Source organism: Pseudophryne corroboree, chromosome 3 (genome assembly GCF_028390025.1).
Source record: "Pseudophryne corroboree isolate aPseCor3 chromosome 3, aPseCor3.hap2, whole genome shotgun sequence".
Lineage (NCBI taxonomy): Eukaryota > Metazoa > Chordata > Amphibia > Anura > Myobatrachidae > Pseudophryne > Pseudophryne corroboree.
This window is the reverse complement of record NC_086446.1, coordinates 617,372,272-617,391,767: the sequence shown is the minus strand read 5'-3', so window position 1 is coordinate 617,391,767 and position 19,496 is coordinate 617,372,272. Positions and strand designations below refer to the sequence as shown.

Genomic DNA, 19,496 nt, shown 5'->3' with positions numbered 1-19,496 from the left:
TCCGGATCGCATCTTCAGATGCATCAGCGGATAACCCTATATCCAAGGACAAGGGTGTCTCTCCTGTGGTGGTTATAGAGTGCTCATCTTCTAGAGGGCCGCAGATTCGGCATTCAGGTTTGGATGCTGGTGACCACGGAGCCCAGCCCGAGAGGCTGGGGAGCAGTCACACAAGGAAAAAATTTCCAGGGAGTGTGATCAAGTCTGGAGACGTTTCTCCACATAAATATACTGGAGCTAAGGGTAAATTTATAATGCTCTAAGCTTAGCAAGACCTCTGCTTCAAGGTCAGCCGGTATTGATCCAGTGGGAAAAAACATCACGGCAGTCGCCCACGTAAACAGACAGGGCGACACAAGAAGCAGGAGGGCAATGGCAAAAACTGCAAGGACTTTTCGCTGGGCGGAAAATCATGTGATAGCACTGTCAGCAGTGTTTCATCCCGGGAATGGAAACTGGGAAGCAGACTTCCTCAGCAGGCACGACCTCCACCCGGGAGAGTGGAAACTTCATCGGGAAGTTTTTTCCACATGATTGTAAACCGTTGGGAAATACCAAAGGTGGACATGATGGCGTCCCGTCTGAACAAAAAACGGGACAGGTATTGCGCCAGGTCAAGAGACCCTCAGGCAATAGCTGTGGACGTTCTGGTAACACCGTGGGTGTACCAGTCGGTGTATGTGTTCCCTCCTCTGCTTCTCATACCTAAGGTGCTGAGAATTATAAGACGTAGAGGAGTAAGAACTATACTCATGGCTCCGGATTGGCCAAGAAGGACTTGGTACCCGGAACTTCAAGAGATGCTTACAGAGGTCTTATGGCCTCTGCCGCTAAGAAGGGACTTGCTTCAGCAAGTACCATGTCTGTTCCAAGACTTACCGCAGCTGCGTTTGTCGGCATGGCGGTGGAAAGCCGGATCCTAAGGGAAAAAGGCATTCCGGAAGAGGTCATTCCTACCCTGGTCAAAGCCAGAAAGGAGGTGACCGCACAACATTATCACCACATGTGGCGAAAATATGTTGCGTGGTGTGAGGCCAGGAAGGCCCCACAAAGAAATTTCAACTCGGTCGTTTCCTGCATTTCCTGCAAACAGGAGTGTCTATGGGCCTCAAATTGGGGTCCATTAAGGTTCAAATTTCGGCCCTGTCGATTTTCTTCCAGAAAGAATTGGCTTCAGTTCCTGAAGTCCAGAAGTTTGTCAAGGGAGTATTGCATATACAACCCCCTTTTGTGCCTCCAGTGGCACTGTGGGATCTCAACGTAGTTCTGGGATTCCTCAAATCACATTGGTTTAAAACCAGTCAAATCTGTGGATTTGAAGCATCTCACATGAAAAGTGACCATGCTCTTGGCCCTGGCCTGGACCAGGCGAGTGTCAAATTGGTGGTTTTTTCTCAAAAAAAGCCCATATCTGTTTGTCCATTCGGACAGGGCAGAGCTGCGGACTCGTCCCCAGTTCTCTCCCTAAGGTGGTGTCAGTGTTTCACCTGAACCAGCTTATTGTGGTGCCTTGCACCTACTAGGGACTTGGAGGACTCCAAGTTGCTAGATGTTGTCAGGGCCCTGAAAATATGTTCCAGGACGGCTGGAGTCAGGAAAACTGACTTGCTGTTATCCTGTATGCACCCAACAAACTGGGTGCTCTTGCTTCTAAGCAGACTATTGCTAGTTGGATGTGTAATACAATTCAGCTTGCACATTCTGTGGCAGGCCTGCCACAGCCAAAATATGTAAATGCCCATTCCACAAGGAAGGTGGGCTCATCTTGGGCGGCTGCCCGAGGGGTCTCGGCTTTACAACTTTGCCGAGCAGCTACTTGGTCAGGGGCAAACACGTTTGCTAAATTCTACAAATTTGATACCCTGGCTAAGGAGGACCTGGAGTTCTCTCATTCGGTGCTGCAGAGTCATCCGCACTCTCCCGCCCGTTTGGGAGCTTTGGTATAATCCCCATGGTCCTTTCAGGAACCCCAGCATCCACTAGGACGATAGAGAAAATAAGAATTTACTTACCGATAATTCTATTTCTCGGAGTCCGTAGTGGATGCTGGGCGCCCATCCCAAGTGCGGATTATCTGCAATACTTGTACATAGTTACAAAAATCGGGTTATTATTGTTGTGAGCCATCTTTTCAGAGGCTCCGCTGTTATCATACTGTTAACTGGGTTTAGATCACAAGTTGTACGGTGTGATTGGTGTGGCTGGTATGAGTCTTACCCGGGATTCAAAATTCCTCCCTTATTGTGTACGCTCGTCCGGGCACAGTACCTAACTGGCTTGGAGGAGGGTCATAGGGGGAGGAGCCAGTGCACACCACCTGATCGGAAAGCTTTACTTTTGTGCCCTGTCTCCTGCGGAGCCGCTATTCCCCATGGTCCTTTCAGGAACCCCAGCATCCACTATGGACTCCGAGAAATAGAATTATCGGTAAGTAAATTCTTATTTTTTGAGTGAGAGTGAGGTAGTGAAACTTTTGTTTTTTGATGACTCAATGTACACAAACTTTGTTTAATACACAGTTATTAAAAATATTGTATTAAATGACCTTCAGGCTGTGTGTATAAGGTGTATATGAAACATAAATGCATTCTGTGCTTAGATTTAGGTCCCATCACTATGATATCTCATTATGGTATGCAATTATTCCAAAATACGGAAAAATCCAATATCCAAAATACCTCTGGTCCCAAGCATTTTGGATAAGGGATACTCAACCTGTATATTATTTACTGTAAGTACATTTCACCCTTAATTTCACAAAACTATTAATCTGTAATCTCAGTAGAGGTTGTTCACTTCCCTTCCCAATTGACTAAATGAAAAAACATATGATAACAAGAAGTATGATAATGGTAGAGATATACAATATTCTTGTACTGACTAGCATTATTAATGGGGAAAAACTTAACTGTATATGAAACTCCCGTCTCCACAACTAGCAGAACATTATGTGCATGGGATGCCTATGATTCTAGAGCTACATCCCCTGTTGTGCATAGAACTGTCTGCCGTATACACGGGGTTAGCCAGTGTATTCTGCTGTGCAGTGTATGTGGCTGACTATTGTAATTTGCAGAATAACTGTTTTTGTACATGTGTAATCCTCCAAAATATGATCTGTCTGCTGAAAGTATCCCAGTAGGCGTGTGTGTGTGTATGTATGTATGTATGTATGTATGTATGTATGTGTGTGTGTGTGTGTGTGTGTGTGTATATATATATATATATATATATATATATATATATATATATATTTATTTTAATTATTATAATTATTTATTTTTTAAGAAATCTTCCTGCTAAGTCCGTCCATGAAACCATGCGCCACCGACAAGAATACGATGAGATGGTAGCGGAAGCAAAGAAACGAGGTGAGTATTTCTGTTCTGTAATTTACCCATTTTTAAGTGTTAAACAGAACAATGTTTTGGGGTTTTTTAATGCAGAACACCTTTCTTTGTGATTTATGACCTTTTATTTACGCATCACTATGAATTAACATTGTCTGATTAAACAATGCCCCTGTATCTTATGGGGCCCACACACTGTGCAATTATCGCATGCTGTTTGATCTTTTTAGTTCAAATAGCATCATATCTAGTTCAAATAGCACCGTGTGTATTGTCCCTTGCGATGCGATGTGCGCCCCCATCTAGTCCATATCTTAAGGCAAAATAGTAAGTGTAGACAGGTATTTTTGTATTGCAGCACACATAGTACATTGTAGTGTATTCAAAATGGGATGTAGTTCAGATAGTGTACCCCACTTAGTCCAAATCGCATAGCACAGATTGTATAGGCTCAAATCGCACCTAGCACAAATAGCACCGTGTGTGGGCACCATTACAAGGGGTGTGTGTTATTTTTATGTTCCTACAGACAGTTTATGCAGACATATAGTGGTCTGAATCAATACTAATGAGAGACCACCTACTAATTCACATGGAATCTAGAGACATCACTAGTTCATTCTAGTTCCCTGTAATTTGGTAGACTACTTCCTTACTTATTATTATTAGGGCAGCTGCCATCATGGCTGGCCCCGATGTGTGTAGGTTATGGGTGCACTTTGAAGCATTTCCCCGCCCCATAACATTTGTGGGCCCAAAGTGCACATAAAGACCATGTTGCTCATCACAACCATGTAGGTTGAAATCTGCAAAATGAAACAGACACTTTGGGCAAAACCAGCTTTCCTCTGCTCTTCTTGCTATAAATGTCCCTCATTGTTTACGAGGAGTGGGGAAGTCTAACAGACCACTGAATTTGTGGTGGACAAATGAGAATGTAATTGCACACACATAATTTGTTTCCTGTATTTGTCTAGCACTTATTCAATTAGATAATTGCATGTTTGATACTTACCAGTCCGGATCGTTATAGCACGTGAATTGTGTGTGACAGGCATATTGGACTGAGCTGTATGCCCCAAAGGTGTAATTGCACAAGGTATAAAATGTAATGTGCAAATCACTGCTGACCTTGTTTAATTCCATAATATGTCCCCAACAATTCAATTTTCCAGCAGGGTTATTTGAGAGTACTAAAATAACCTTGCCTTTAGCACGATCCAGTATACTTCCTGTTTTCTTGGCGTCTCTTTCGCTCTGTAACTGTTAGATAAGTTTTTGCCTTATATATTTGGAGCATACTGAGCCTTTAGTTTGAGGGGTAAAAGGAACAAGAAAGCCAATTCTCATGGATGCACTGGTGCAATGATCTATATGACTTTTTATTAATTTTTTTTGTATCTGAAAGTATGTTGAAAGAAAAAGGAAAGTATGTGCAAGAACCTGATAGTTATTGGAGTCTCCAGTGAGCCTCCAGGAACATTTTACACAGGCTAAAGATCTCTTATCCTATACCGCATGTATCTATAATAAATGTATAATTTTATTAATATTTTGACTATACATTTTGGGAACATTTTTTGGATTAAAATTCATGTACTCTAGCGTAATCTCTGTGTTCTGAATGAACTTGTGCACCTGTGTGTTTTGTTACCTGCTTCATTGACTTATTATTACTACTGTATATCACTGTACTGGCTTTATAGCGTGTTTGCCTGTAGAATGCTGTTCCTCAATCTTTTCTTTGTTTTGTTTTTTTGTACTGTTAACACCACACCAGAATTAAGTTCTGGTACCTACTAGTGGTGATTAATGCCTAAATACCTGATTCACAGGGTTCTTTTTATCATAATTTGTTAAAAAAAAATAAACAACTGTATAACATACTTAAAAATAAAAATATTTATTAAAAGTTACGTTTTATACAGTAAATTATTGTGCCAGTCCATCTACGAGAATTGTCTTGTTTATTCCTTTTAATCCAGTATTCTGAGTGTTGCAAACCCCACAACCACCACACCACCTCCTCAAATTATTTATTTTCACATAATGAGGACAGTGACCTTACACAATATTACTGAGTTGCGGTTGTGACAGTATCCTAACTCGAGTGATTCTGATTAGTGTGGTTCCACTCCAAACTGCACACAATGCCTTTGTTACATAAATACCTTTATTATCGCCCATGTAATTGACTATTTTAAAACGTCTCATGTGTCTGCTGTTGCTTTTCTGAGCAGTATTTCCACAATCGATAAACCTCTCTAACCAGCCTGATGCGGGGTCACTAGGCCAGCTTGTAATAAATGTTTTGTGTTCCGTTAGCAACAGTATTTGTAATTAAATCAAAGCTCTAGGCTGGGTCCCTATGACAGGACCAATCAGACATGCATTATACTGAAACTAATGTTGTAGGCTTTCCAAGAGCAAGGTCTTTTCTCTAAATGTCTGTATATCTGGTTTATTCACTGTGCTGCAAACTAGATAATTGCACTCATTTCACGGTGGAGTTGTTTCAGCTAAATAGTCTGGTATATTGCTGGTGGACAAATGGATTTCTGTGCCGCTAGTATTTTACTGTTTGGATCCAGAAATGTGTGTAAACGTATATAGATTGGTGTTTGGTACATTCATTTGCGAAGAATTACATATTATTTATTTCTCTTACGTCCCAGATGATGCTGGGGACTCAGTAAGGACCATGGGGAATAGACGGGCTCCGCAGGAGACATGGGCACTAAAAAGAACTTTAGGTATGGGTGTGCACTGGCTCCTCCCTCTATGCCCCTGCTCCAGACCTCAGTTTAATACTGTGCCCAGAGGAGACTGGGTGCACTACAGGGAGCTCTCCTGAGCTTCCTGGAATAAAAGTATTTTGTTAGGTTTTTTATGTTCAGGGAGACCTGCTGGCAACAGGCTCCCTGCATCGTGGGACTGAGGAGAAAGAAGCAGACCTACTTAAATGTTTGGCTCTGCTTCTTAGGCTACTGGACACCATTAGCTCCAGAGGGAGTCAGAATGCAGGTCTCCCCTCGCGGTTCGTCCCGGAGCCGCGCCGCCGCCGTCCTCGCAGAGCCGGAAGATAGAAGCCAGGTGAGTATGAGAAGATAGAAGACTTCAGAGGCGGCAGAAGACTTCAGAGCTTCACTGAGGTAACGCTGCGCGCCATTGCTCCCACACAGAACACACACAGCGCACACTGTTGGGTGCAGGGCGCAGAGGGGGCGCCCTGGGCAGCAATGTTAAAACCTCTAGGTCTGGCTAAATACTGTATATACACTTGGTTGTGGTATATTTAAGAGATCCCCGCCAGTTTGTTTAAAATAGAGCGGGACCGAAGCCTGCCGCTGAGGGGGCGGAGCTTGTCCCTCAGCACTCACCAGCGCCCTTTTCCCATTTTCCTCCACAGCACACGCTGAGAAGCTGGCTCCCCGGACTCTCCCCTGCTGATCACCGGTGACAGAGGGTTTTAAAGAAAGGGGGGGGGGGGGGGGGCACTTATTTGTCGCAGTGTATGTTTCTTTCATCTACTAAACGTGAGTGCTGGTCTAATTCTTTTTTCTCTTTTGGAAGAAGTGAGTGTTTATATTAATTGCCAGGACCCTGCACCAGGACTCAGTGTTATGAACATAGAGTGCTGTCATTTTGTTACATTTTGTATATATATATATATATATATATATATATATATATAATAAAAAGCGCTTTATCTGGGTATTTTTTACCAGGGTTATTGGCGCTGGGTGTGTGCTGGCAGACTCTCTCTCTGTCCCTCCATAGGGCCTGGTGGGGGTACTGTCTCCAGATTAGAGATTTCCCTGAGTGTGTGTGGTGTCTGTACGTACGTGTCGGCATGTCTGAAGCGGAAGGCTCTTCTAGGGATGAGGTGGAGCGCATGAGTGTGGTGTCCCCGTCTGCAACGCCGACACCTGACTTGTTGGATATATGGAATGTTTTAAATGCAAATGTGAATTTATTGCACAAACGGTTGGACAAAGCAGAGTCAGGGAATGTACAGGGGGTCATACCCTGCCTTTCCCTATGTCAAAGGGGCCGTCTGGGTCTCAAAAACGTCCACTTTCTCCAGTAGTAGACACGGATACCGACACGGATTCTGACTCCAGTGTCGACTATGATGATGCGAGGTTGCAGCCAAAATTGGCAAAAAGTATTCATTATATGATTATTGCAATAAGGGATGTGCTACATATCACAGATGACCCCTCTGTACCTAACACGAGGATCAGCATGTTTAAAGAAAAGAAGCCTGAGGTTACTTTTCCACCTTCATATGAACTGAATGAGTTATTTGAGAGTGCTTGGGAAACTCCAGACAAGAAACTGCAGGTTCCCAAAAGGATTCTTATGGCATATCCTTTCCCAATTAAGGACAGGATACGGTGGGAATCCTCCCCAAGGGTGGACAAAGCGTTGACACGCCTTTCCAAAAAGGTGGCACTGCCGTCTCAGGATACTGCAACCTTCAGGGATCCTGCTGATCGCAAGCAGGAGACTACCTTGAAGTCAATTTACACACATACTGGTACATTACTCAGACCGGCAATAGCGTCGGCTTGGGTTTGTAGTGCTGAAATAGCGTGGACTGATACCTTATCTGCTGATATGGATACGATGGATAAGGAAACTATTTTATTGACCCTGGGTCATATTAAGGATGCAGTCCTTTATATGAGAGATGCTCAGAGGGATGTGGGCATACTGGGTTCCAGAGCGAACGCTATGGAGATTTCTGCCAGGCGAGCCCTGTGGACCCGACAGTGGGCGGGTGATGCCGGCTCGAAACGGCATATGCAGTTTCGATGCAGTCCTTTCGGTCGCATAAATCTAAGAGAGCTCGGGGATCTTCCTTTCTTGCCAGAGTTAAGGGCAAGGAGAAAAAGCTGCCAGCTACAGCCAGTTCCCAGGAACAGAAGTCCTCCCCGGCTTCTACTAAATCCACCGCATGACGCTGGGGCTCCGTTGAGGGAGCCCGCCCCAGTGGGGGCACATCTTCGACTTTTCGGCCATGTCTGGGTTCACTCTCAGGTGGATCCCTGGGCAATAGACATTGTTTCTCAGGGGTACAGGCTGGAATTCGAAGAGGTGCCTCCTCGCCGGTTTTTCAAATCGGCACTGCCGGCCTCTTCCCCGAAGAGGGAGGTAGTTTTGGCGGCAATTCAAAAATTGTGCCTTCAGCAAGTGGTGGTCAAAGTTCCCCTGCTTCAGCAAGGGATGGGCTATTATTCAACCCTGTTTGTGGTCCCGAAGCCGGACGGTTCGGTCAGACCCATTCTGAATTTAAAATCCTTAAACCTATACTTAAAGAGGTTCAAGTTCAAGATGGAATCGCTCAGAGCGGTCATCGCCAGCCTGGAAGGGGGGGGATTATATGGTGTCCCTAGACATAAAGGATGCATACCTTCATGTCCCCATATATCCACCTCATCAGGCGTTCCTGAGGTTTGTGGTGCAGGATTGTCATTACCAATTTCAGACGTTGCCGTTTGGGCTTTCCACGGCCCCGAGGATTTTTACCAAATTAATGACAGAAATAATGGTGCTCCTGCGGAAGCAGGGTGTCACAATTATCCCATACTTGGACGATCTCCTGATAAAAGCGAGATCGAGAGAACAGTTGCTGGACAGTGTATCACTCTCCCTGAGGGTGTTGCAACAGCACGGCTGGATTCTCAATCTCCCGAAGTCACAGTTAGTCCCAACGACCCGATTGCCTTTCTTAGGCATGATTCTGGACACGGAACAAAAGAGGGTCTTTCTCCCGATGGAAAAGGCCCAGGAACTTCAGGGCTTGGTCAGGGACCTGTTGAAGCCAGAAAGGGTGTCGGTGCATCACTGCACTCGAGTTCTGGAAAAAATGGTGGCGTCTTACGAGGCCATTCCTTTCGGCAGGTTCCATGCGAGGGCTTTTCAATGAGACCTTCTGGACAAGTGGTCCGGATCACATCTACATCAAATGATCAGCCTGTCCCCCAGGGCCAGGGTATCTCTACTGTGGTGGCTGCAGAGTGCTCACCTTCTAGAGGGTCGCAGGTTCGGCATTCAGTACTGGGTTCTGGTAACCACGGACGCGAGCCTCCGAGGCTGGGGGAGCAGTCACGCAGGGAAGAAACTTCCAGGGTCTGTGGTCAAGCCAGGAAGCTTGCCTGCACATAAATGTGCTGGAATTAAGGGCCATATACAACGGCCTTCGGCAAGCAGAGACCTTACTTCGAGGTCTACCGATTCTGATTCAGTTAGACAACATCACAGCAGTGGCTCATGTAAACCGCCAAGGCGGCACAAGGAGCAGAGTCGCAATGGCAGAAGCCTCAAAGATTCTTCTATGGGCGGAGAGTCATGTCAGCGCTCTGACAGCAGTCTTCATTCCGAGAGTGGACAACTGGGAAGCAGACTTCCTAAGCAGACACGATCTGCATCCCGGAGAGTGGGGACTTCATCAGGAAGTCTTCGCAGAAATTGTAAGTCAGTGGGGTCAGCCTCAAATAGACATGATGGCATCAAAACTTCAGAGATATTGCGCCAGGTCAAGGGACCCTCAGGCGGTTGCAGTGGACGCACTGGTGACACCGTGGGTGTTTCAGTCGGTCTATGTGTTCCCTCCTCTTCCTCTCATCTCAAAATTACTGAGAATCATAAGACGAAGAGGTGTACAGACAATTCTCATTGCTCCAGATTGGCCTCGAAGGGCCTGGTATCCGGATCTGCAGGAAATGCTCACAGAGGATCCGTGGCCTCTTCCTCTCAGGGAAGACCTGTTACAACAAGGGCCTGGTCTGTTCCAGGACTTACCGCGTCTGCGTTTGACGGCATGGTGGTTGAACGCAGGATCCTAGCAGAGAAGGGCATTCTGGATGAGGTCATTCCTACTCTGATAAAGGCTAGGAAGGAGGTGACAGCGAAACATTATCACCGTATATGGAGGAAGTATGTGTCTTGGTGCGAAGCAGGACTGCTCCTCCGGAAGAATTCCATCTGGGCCGTTTTCTTCACTTCCTGCAAACTGGAGTGAATTTGGGCCTAAAATTAGGCTCCATTAAGGTTCAGATTTCGGCCCTATCCATTTTCTTTCAAAAGGAATTGGCTTCTCTTCCGGAAGTCCAGACTTTTGTGAAAGAGGTGCTGCATATCCAGCCTCCTTTTGTGCCTCCGGTTGGCACCATGGGACCTTAACGTGGTGTTACGTTTTCTTAAGTCTCACTGGTTTGAACCTATTCAAACAGTTGAATTGAAGTATCTCACTTGGAAAGTGGTCATGTTGTTGGCCTTGGCTTCGGCACGGCGAGTGTCTGAGTTGGCGGCTTTGTCTCACAAAAGCCCTTATCTAATTCTCCATGTGGATAGAGCTGAGTTGCGGACTCGTCCTCAATTTTTGCCTAAGGTGGTTTTTTCCTTTCATATGTACCAACCTATTGTGGTGCCTGTGGCTACAAGGGACGTGGAGGATTCCGCGTCCCTGGATGTGGTCAGGGCATTGAAAATTTATGTGGCCAGAACGGCTCGGGTTAGGAAAACAGAGGCCCTGTTTGTCCTGTATGCAGCCAACAAGGTTGGCGCTCCTGCTTCTAAGCAGACTATTGCTCGCTGGATCTGTAACACGATTCAGCAGGCTCATGCTACGGCTGGATTGCCGCTGCCAAATTCGGTAAAGGCCCATTCCACTAGGAAGGTGGGCTCTTCTTGGGCGGCTGCCCGAGGTGTCTCGGCATTACAGCTTTGCCAAGCAGCTACTTGGTCGGGTTCAAACACCTTTGCTAAGTTCTACAAGTTTGATACCCTGGCTGATGAGGACCTCATGTTTGCTCAATCGGTGCTGCAGAGTCATCCGCACTACCCCGCCCGGTCTGGTGCTTTGGTATAATCCCCATGGTCCCTACGGAGTACCCAGCATCCTCTAGGACGTAAGAGAAAATAAGATTTTAAACCTACCGGTAAATCTTTTTCTCCTAGTCCGTAGAGGATGCTGGGCTCCCGTCCCAGTGCGGACTTCATTCTGCAAGACTTGTATATAGTTTATTGCTTGCACAAGGGTTTTTTGTTGCTGTTCTGATCGGTCTTTGATGATGTTTTGTTTCATACTGTTGACTGGTACGTATAGTCCAAGTTATACGGTGTGGCTGGTATGAATCTTGCCCTTGGATTTCCAAAATCCTTTACTCGTACTGTCCGTCTCCTCTGGGCACAGTTTCTCTAACTGAGGTCTGGAGGAGGGGCATAGAGGGAGGAGCCAGTGCACACCCATACCTAAAGTTCTTTTTAGTGCCCATGTCTCCTGCGGAGCCAGTCTATTCCCCATGGTCCTTACGGAGTCCCCAGCATCCTCTTCGGACTAGGAGAAAAAGATTTACCCGTAGGTTTAAAATCTTATTTTTGTATTTGATTTTGAAGTAGAAGGGGAACTAACTTTTTCAAAGGGTTGTGGAGGACAAGCTGAAAGTATCAGGACATAGAGTACAACATATTAGCAGGTTAAGAATACTGATGTGCACATGTAGGTATGTATGAGGAAGTTGCAAGTGACACAAGCCTTTGACAATAAAACAATGGAGAACGAAAAAAAAAATGTGCCATCACTAATAAATGAGGTTGTATGCCGGATGTAGAGCTAGGTTGACCTCCGTATATTTTGATAGGAAAATGCGGCTTAACAGTACAGCGTTCCTTCCGCAAGTTAAATCTAGGCGATAGAGGCTAGTTATGCTTAAGAAAAGTAGTTTATATAGAGTTGTAGAAGTTTATCCTACAGATGTGTTCTCCTACATCTACCCTCAATTCGCCATGCAGTGAGAGATGTCTGCTGCGAGTAAGCCGCCAGGTCCCATGCAACTCTGCTAGCATTAGACGTCTCTTTTTTGCCTAAAATGCATCTTAGTCACAGTGCGATGCGACTAATATGCACCAGTACTGTGCTGATTATTTTTATATGAGACACTTGTATAGTGTGTGTGACTGAGTCTGTATAGGAAGCACAACTGAACTTGTATTGGGAAAAAGCTGCTGCTGCTACATTGTAGCACTCTGTATACAGATTCAAAGGGTGAAATTCAAATGATATATCACGCACAATCTCCTGTCTAAATTGATCCCCGTCATCGTGCATATCGCGCCCGTAGTAATCAGGTTTAGCTGTGTAAAGGGTTGGGTGCCTTGCTACTCCAAAGGTAGCAAGCTGGAATAATGATACTATGCCCCCGAGGGCAGAAACAGAACGGGTCTGGAAAGGAGTGAAAATAATTGAATCCCCCCCCAAAGAATCTGTAGCACACACATATACAGTGTCAAATATCAAATGGATCAATGCAGTCTCATTGTTTGTCCTATTCACATCGCATTGCGACTAAGCTGCGTTTTGGCAAGCAAGACCTCAGCAGAGTCTCACTGCAGTAATGATGTATGAGGACACATTTGTATTAAGTGGAATATCTATTTAATGTGCCGTTCTGTGTAGTTGATAGATCCACTTTCACATTGCTCTGCGTATTGACCATTGATCAACAGCTTAATAGTGTGTGCACCAGTTGGCTAAATCAGTGGTTTGGTGGTCCAGGACAAATCAAATTATTTATGGTCAGTCTGATAGGCAAAACCAGTGCTGGTGGCTGTCAATAATAAAATGTGTACAAACGGAAGCAAATCCTGTCCCTCACAGCACAGTTGAACCTAAGGATGACATATAAGCACAATTTACTTAATTTAATATTTCTTTCTACTTTTCTCTATAAGAAACTTTTAGCCTAGGGGTGCCTTGAAATATAATTGATACTCTAGGGCGCCGTGATTCAAAAAAGTTTGGGAACGAACTACTGGGCTATATGCAACTCGGGCTGGATAGTTCATGGAGGCAAGTGCCCATGTGTTCACGGCCTAAAGTATGTTGTTTAACTTATGAGGGGACATTTATGAAATCTGCTGGAATTGAAAAATGCAGTGTTACCTATAGAATGGAGTCAGATGTTTAGTTGCATTTTTTAAACTACACTACCAAATTGTATGTGGTTAGCGTACCGCTCGTCGGGATCCCGGCTGTCACAATACCGCTGTCAGGATCTCGACTGGCCCACCATACCGCCGCCGGTATACTGGCAAGATAGGTGATTCCCCCTATACGGGTGTCCACGAAATCCATAGGGAGAGAATAGATCCTGTGGCGAGAGTTGCTCGCCACCAAGCCCGCAGCATGACGAGCACAACAAGCCCGTATGAGGCTTTGTTGTGCTCGCCCCCCTGCCGGCATTCCATCGCTCTGGATTCTGATGTCGGTATACTGACCTTCGGCATCCCGTGCGGCGGGATACCATACCGATCAATTCTAATCTTACTGGTTACTTGTTTCCCTTTGGTGTAAGTTTTTCTTGGAAATCTCCAAAGCTATTTTTCCTACTTTGTAACAAAACTTGTTGATAGTAGGAAAAATTGCTGTAGTAAAGGACCTTTATACAAGAATAAAAACCTGGAATGTTGACAGTATATAATCACAGTTGACTCTTCCTATATATTATATATTCTTGATAAATTATAAGGGACCGGGTGCACTTTTGTATGCAATATTAAAAAATCTAACAGTATAGTCACCTTAATTGATTATAAATTAGCGGCTCCTATACGACAATATGGATGTTAGATCTATAAACCATAGTGATTGTTACTTTATTATAACAATTGAGAAACAAACTTGGCTATTCAGGGGTAATGAATAGCGTACCTGGCCATACGACAGTTGAAAGTCCGGGACTTTGTCCAAGTAAGATTTCTACAAAGTAGCCTGCTACTGAAACAGACAGTGATCAGCTAAAAATCATTAAAACCGACATCCACACTCCAAAACTGTCTTTACATTAACCCAACCATTGTCACTGCTTATGATACTAAGTCTTTTATAATTATATTTACTTTTAATGTGATACTATAAATGTGATTAAAATGTACATCTTTCATCCTAAATGCGCTCCTCGTTTGTTGCTTTATAATAAAGTAATCACTACAGTATATAATCAGTTATTGGTCCATGCAGTCTTGTTTATGCCTTACATCAGTGGTTCCCAAACTCGGCCCTCAAGTTGCACCAACTGTTCCGGTTTTACGTATATCCATGCTTGGCTAAACACCTCAGTCAATATGATTTAACGGGATGCGTGATTGACCTGTGCGGGAACACCGGCAGCTGACATCCCGGAGGTAAGTATCGTGGTGTTAGGGCCTGGGTTGGAGGCTTAGGCACTCCAACGTTGGGATCTTCATTGTTGGTATTTTCATTGTTGATATACCGCTGCCATCCCGACAGGAGGCATTTTGTACCAAATCGATTTAACCAGTTGTGCTGAACCATGAATATACTTAAAACCTGGACCATTGGTCCTCCTCGATGACGAGTTTGGGAGACAATTCCTTTCATAAATTCTTAAAGAAAGGGCACATTGGAGCAGTCATTATTATATGTACTAGTGTTTGCCCACGGCTTCGCTCGCATGGATGTTTAACATTAATGTTATAGCTATTTTTATTGTAATTATTTTGAGCAATAGTAGAGTAGGACCAGCAGTATAGTGGGGTCCCATGCCGGGGGGCTGCAAGCTTAAATGCATTGATCAATACATGAACTAAAAGTCCACTGTTTATTATTAGTTAATATGGTCAGTGCAGAGCCCCTGTGATAGATATAGGTAGATATAATGCATCCAAGTTCCGGCACTCCCAGTGCAATACAGTGTATGAGTTACTTCGCCAGTACCCTCACAGGTATAAGTAGATATAACAGCAATATATATATATATATATATATATATTGGGTGTAGTATGGTATGCCGGCGGCCGGGCTCCCGGCGACCAGCATACCGGCGCCAGGAGCCTGACCGCCGGCATACCGACAGCGTGGCGGGCGCAAATGAGCCCCCCACGAGGGAGAAAATCTGTTGGTATGCCGGCTGTTGGGATTCCAGTATACTGTGCGCCGGGATCCTGACAGTCGGCAACCTGAAGACCACCCATATATATCTCCTGATACCCGAAATATTCGGAAAACCACATTATTTTGGCCCTGTAGTGACGTCATGACATCACTGGAATCCGTGTCCAATCACAGACAAGTGGGGAAGTGGCTTAGCAGACATACCCTCAACTTCGCTGCTGCCAGGACATGCCGGACCCCCCCCCCCCCAGCTCTCCCCCGCCCACACTCCGGAACAGCTGCAGACCCCCGTGAACCTCATTATTCTGGTATCTGGAACAAAAACAGAGCATTTTGATTATGGGATACTCTACCTGTGTGTGTGTGTGTGTGTGTGTGTGTGTGTGTGTGTGTGTGTGTGTGTGTGTGTGTGTGTATGTATGTATGTGTATATGTGTGTGTGTGTGTATATATATATATATATATATATATATATATAAATAAATAATATTTATATACATAGTCATTTTGGACTTGAGGAGCTTACACATTGCACGTGCCAAATTTTCTCCAATACAATTTGCTATGTACAGATACAATCCTTTACAACTTTATTAGTTGTATAGATGGCTCTTCCTGAATGGGGGAAAAAGATCTTCATTGGAAAGTATAGTGCTGCTCCCGACATGTACAGTACAATCATTTTGCCACGTGAAATAGACTCTGCAACCACCTTCTAACCCTATAGTGTCATGCATTCCTTCTACTAGGGTGTGTGGTTCTAAAGACACTTAAAATGCCAGTTACTTCCCTGCAGGGCACATAATGTCTTGTAATTCTCAATTACCCCTAATCTGGTACAGAATTGTTTACATAACACATACATTTAGGAAAATTAATTTAAATCTGTCATGTCAACACAATACTTAACCATTTTACTGACAATTTCTCCCTTCAAATCTGTTCATATAGTTGTTTTTTGTGTTTTTAATTTAATATAGTTTAAAAAGTATTTTTTTAAATATTATATTATGCACATCTGCAAAACGGATTTCCTCGTTAAAAACTGGAGGACACAGTGAGACGGCGTGGTCACGTGATCTGACCATGCCAGTTAAGGTCATAGGTTCCAAATTGGATCTTAGAAACAGAACTGATTAAATGCTTAATCTAAAGTTTTATATATGTGCTTTGTTTATATGAAAATACTGTAATATATTTTACAGCTTTTCCTATTAGTGGTCTGTCATTTATACATCCCTTTGAAGCTCACCATCTCTTGGCCAGGATGTTCTGGGCATTGGGCTTTATGCCTGACTAGGAGAAACTTTCATAAGCATAATAATTAAAATATCTATACATGCTCCTGGTCCGTGGTTTTGAGCTCATAATTTCAAAGCTACACATGTATAATCTTGAACAATTTTAGAACACTCCAATTTTTCCAATTTCTATTGCAGTTTCATCTCAGTGGCAAACCTGAAATGGTACAAAGATCAGCAGTAAACTGCTAGATGTTAAAAGAAAAAGAAAAAACTCAGTTTAGGTTACAAAAATTGAAAACTAATTTACCTTTCAGTTAAAAATTGCTCTTTTCAGGGTAGAAATAATGAGTCAAGAACTTACAGCTGTTCTGCCGCAATGGAAGTGAACTAAGCCTTCAATGTTGGTGCAAATAATCCCTACACATATCCCATATTCTGTTTCTTACTTAATTACAAACCCCTTTTCTGTACTAAAGCAATGTTGGAATAGACTGTTATTAAATTCTCTGACATTTTATCTATCAGCCTGACACCCATCAGATGTCATACACTGAGATATCTGGCTACACAATATCTGGGTTCCTCCCAAGTGGAAGAGATATTTCCCCTTTCCTCCCATGTGCAAGGATTTTTTTTTTTTTGGCTGAAAATGTGTCCTAGGCTAGGATGCGCCATGTGACTGTGCTAATTAATTTGATATGCGACACACTTATATCTGTGTGCGTCTGAGTATTTATATGATGCACAACAGAATTTGGGATTGACAAAAGCTACATCCTCTACGTCGTAGCACTTCGTATGCAAATGCGGAGACTCCGTTGCAAACAGATCTACAAGTGTTGTATATTGAATTAATAAGCACAGTCTCCTGATGGCGTCCTAGCTTCACCAGGAGGCACGTTGCTACTAAAATGCATATTTGGGGGGATAAAGATGCCTACCATGCTAAGAGGGGCTGATGTGCGCGACTGCAGCAAAGATGTATGAGGATACATCTGTAGGAGATGCCATCTTAACATGTGTTTCCTGTAGACATAGATGCATTTACTCAAAAGAGAGTATTTTGGTACTTACCAGATCAATCCTTTTCTTTGAATCCACACGGTTCACTGGAGTGCTCTTGGGATATAGATGGGGCGTTAGCAGGGACAGGCACATTTAAATATTTAAATTAGTAACCCTCTACCCCCTCCATACTCCCAAGGTACCTCAGTGTTTTTTTACTGAGCTGACCAGGAGCGATAGAGAGGATGAACAATGGAGAATTACATATGATATTATAACATAACGGACAACTATAAAGTTGACACATAACAAAACGGACAACTAGAAAGTTGACACAACAATAGATAACAATCACCTTAACATTTGAACAAGTCGTGAGAATGTGTTACCATTAGATTTACTGAACTTACCACAAGCCAGGTGAAACTGCTTTGGGTGGGCGTCCAGTGCCCCCTGAGGATTCAAAGAAAAAGATTTATCTGGTAAGTACCAAAGTCATCTTTTCTTTCTCTAACGTCCTAGTGGATGCTGGGAACTCCGTAAGGACCATGGGGAATAGCGGGCTCCGAAGGAGGCTGTGCACTCTAGAAAGATTTATGACTACCTGGTGTGCACTGGCTCCTCCCACTATGACCCTCCTCCAAGCCTCAGTTAGATTTCGTGCCCGGCCGAGGTTGGATGCACACTAGGGGCTCTCCTGAGCCCTTAGAAAGAAAGTATAGATTTAGGTTTTTTATTTTCAGTGAGACCTGCTGGCAACAGGCTCACTGCAGCGAGGGACTAAGGGGAGAAGAAGCGAACTCGCCTGCTTGCAGCCGGATTGGGCTTCTTAGGCTACTGGACACCATTAGCTCCAGAGGGATCGACCGCAGGCCCAGTCCTTGGTGTTCGGTCCCGGAGCCGCGCCGCCGTCCCCCTTACAGAGCCAGAAGCAAGAAGAGGTCCGGAAAAACGGCGGCAGAAGACATCAGTCTTCACCAAGGTAGCGCACAGCACTGCAGCTGTGCGCCATTGCTCCTCATGCACACTTCACACTCCGGTCACTGAGGGTGCAGGGCGCTGGGGGGGGGCGCCCTGAGCAGCAATAAAAACACCTTGGCTGGCAAAAATACCACAATATATAGCCCCAGAGGCTATATATGTGGTAAATACCCCTGCCAGAATCCAGGAAAAAGCGGGAGAATAGGCCGCGGAAAAGGGGCGGAGCCATCTCCCTCAGACTCACTGGCGCCATTTCTCCTTCACAGATCCGCTGGAAGGAAGCTCCCTGGCTCTCCCCTGCAGTCTACACTTCAGAACAGGGTAAAAACAGAGAGGGGGGGCACTAAATTTAGGCGCAATATATATATATATATAATATAAAAAGCAGCTATAGGGGACATAACTCAGTTAGTCCCTGCATTATATAGCGCTCTGGTGTGTGCTGGCATACTCTCACTCTGTCCCCCAAAGGGCTTTTGTGGGTCCTGTCCTCATTCGGAGCATTCCTTGTGTGTGTGCGGTGTGTCGGTACGGCTGTGTCGACATGTTTGATGAGGATAATGATGTGGAGGCGGAGCAGATGCCTTTAGAAGGGATGTTACCCCCTGCGGGGCAGACACCTGAGTGGATGGGCTTATGGAAAGTAATGAGTGCACGTATAGACTCCTTATATAAGAAAATTGACGACATGCCTAATGTGGGACAGCCGACTTCTCAGCTCGTGCCTGCCCAGGCGTCGCATGGGTCGTCAGGGGCTCTAAAACGCCCGCTACCACAAGCAGACCCAGATGTTGACACTGATACTGACACCAGTGTCGACGACGAGTCTAACCTAATGCCTACTAAGGCCATTCACTGCATGATTGAGGCAATGAAAGAGGTGTTACACATTTCTGATATAAGTACAGGTACCACTAAAAAGGGTATTATGTTTGGAGAGAATAAACTACCCGTAGTTTTTCCCCCATCAGATGAATTAAATGAAGTGTGTGA

The 19,496-nt window shown here is 44.5% G+C and overlaps 1 protein-coding gene across 1 annotated transcript in view; it reads left to right on the top strand.

Moving 5' to 3' along the window:
- The window catches only part of TBC1D12 (TBC1 domain family member 12), a 307,345-nt gene that overhangs the window by 235,127 nt on the left and 52,722 nt on the right, over window positions 1-19,496 (top strand). Inside the window, exon 5 of the mRNA XM_063961654.1 lies at window positions 3,289-3,371. Coding sequence (XP_063817724.1) covers window positions 3,289-3,371 — 83 coding nt within the window. The remainder of the gene's footprint in view (window positions 1-3,288; window positions 3,372-19,496) is intronic.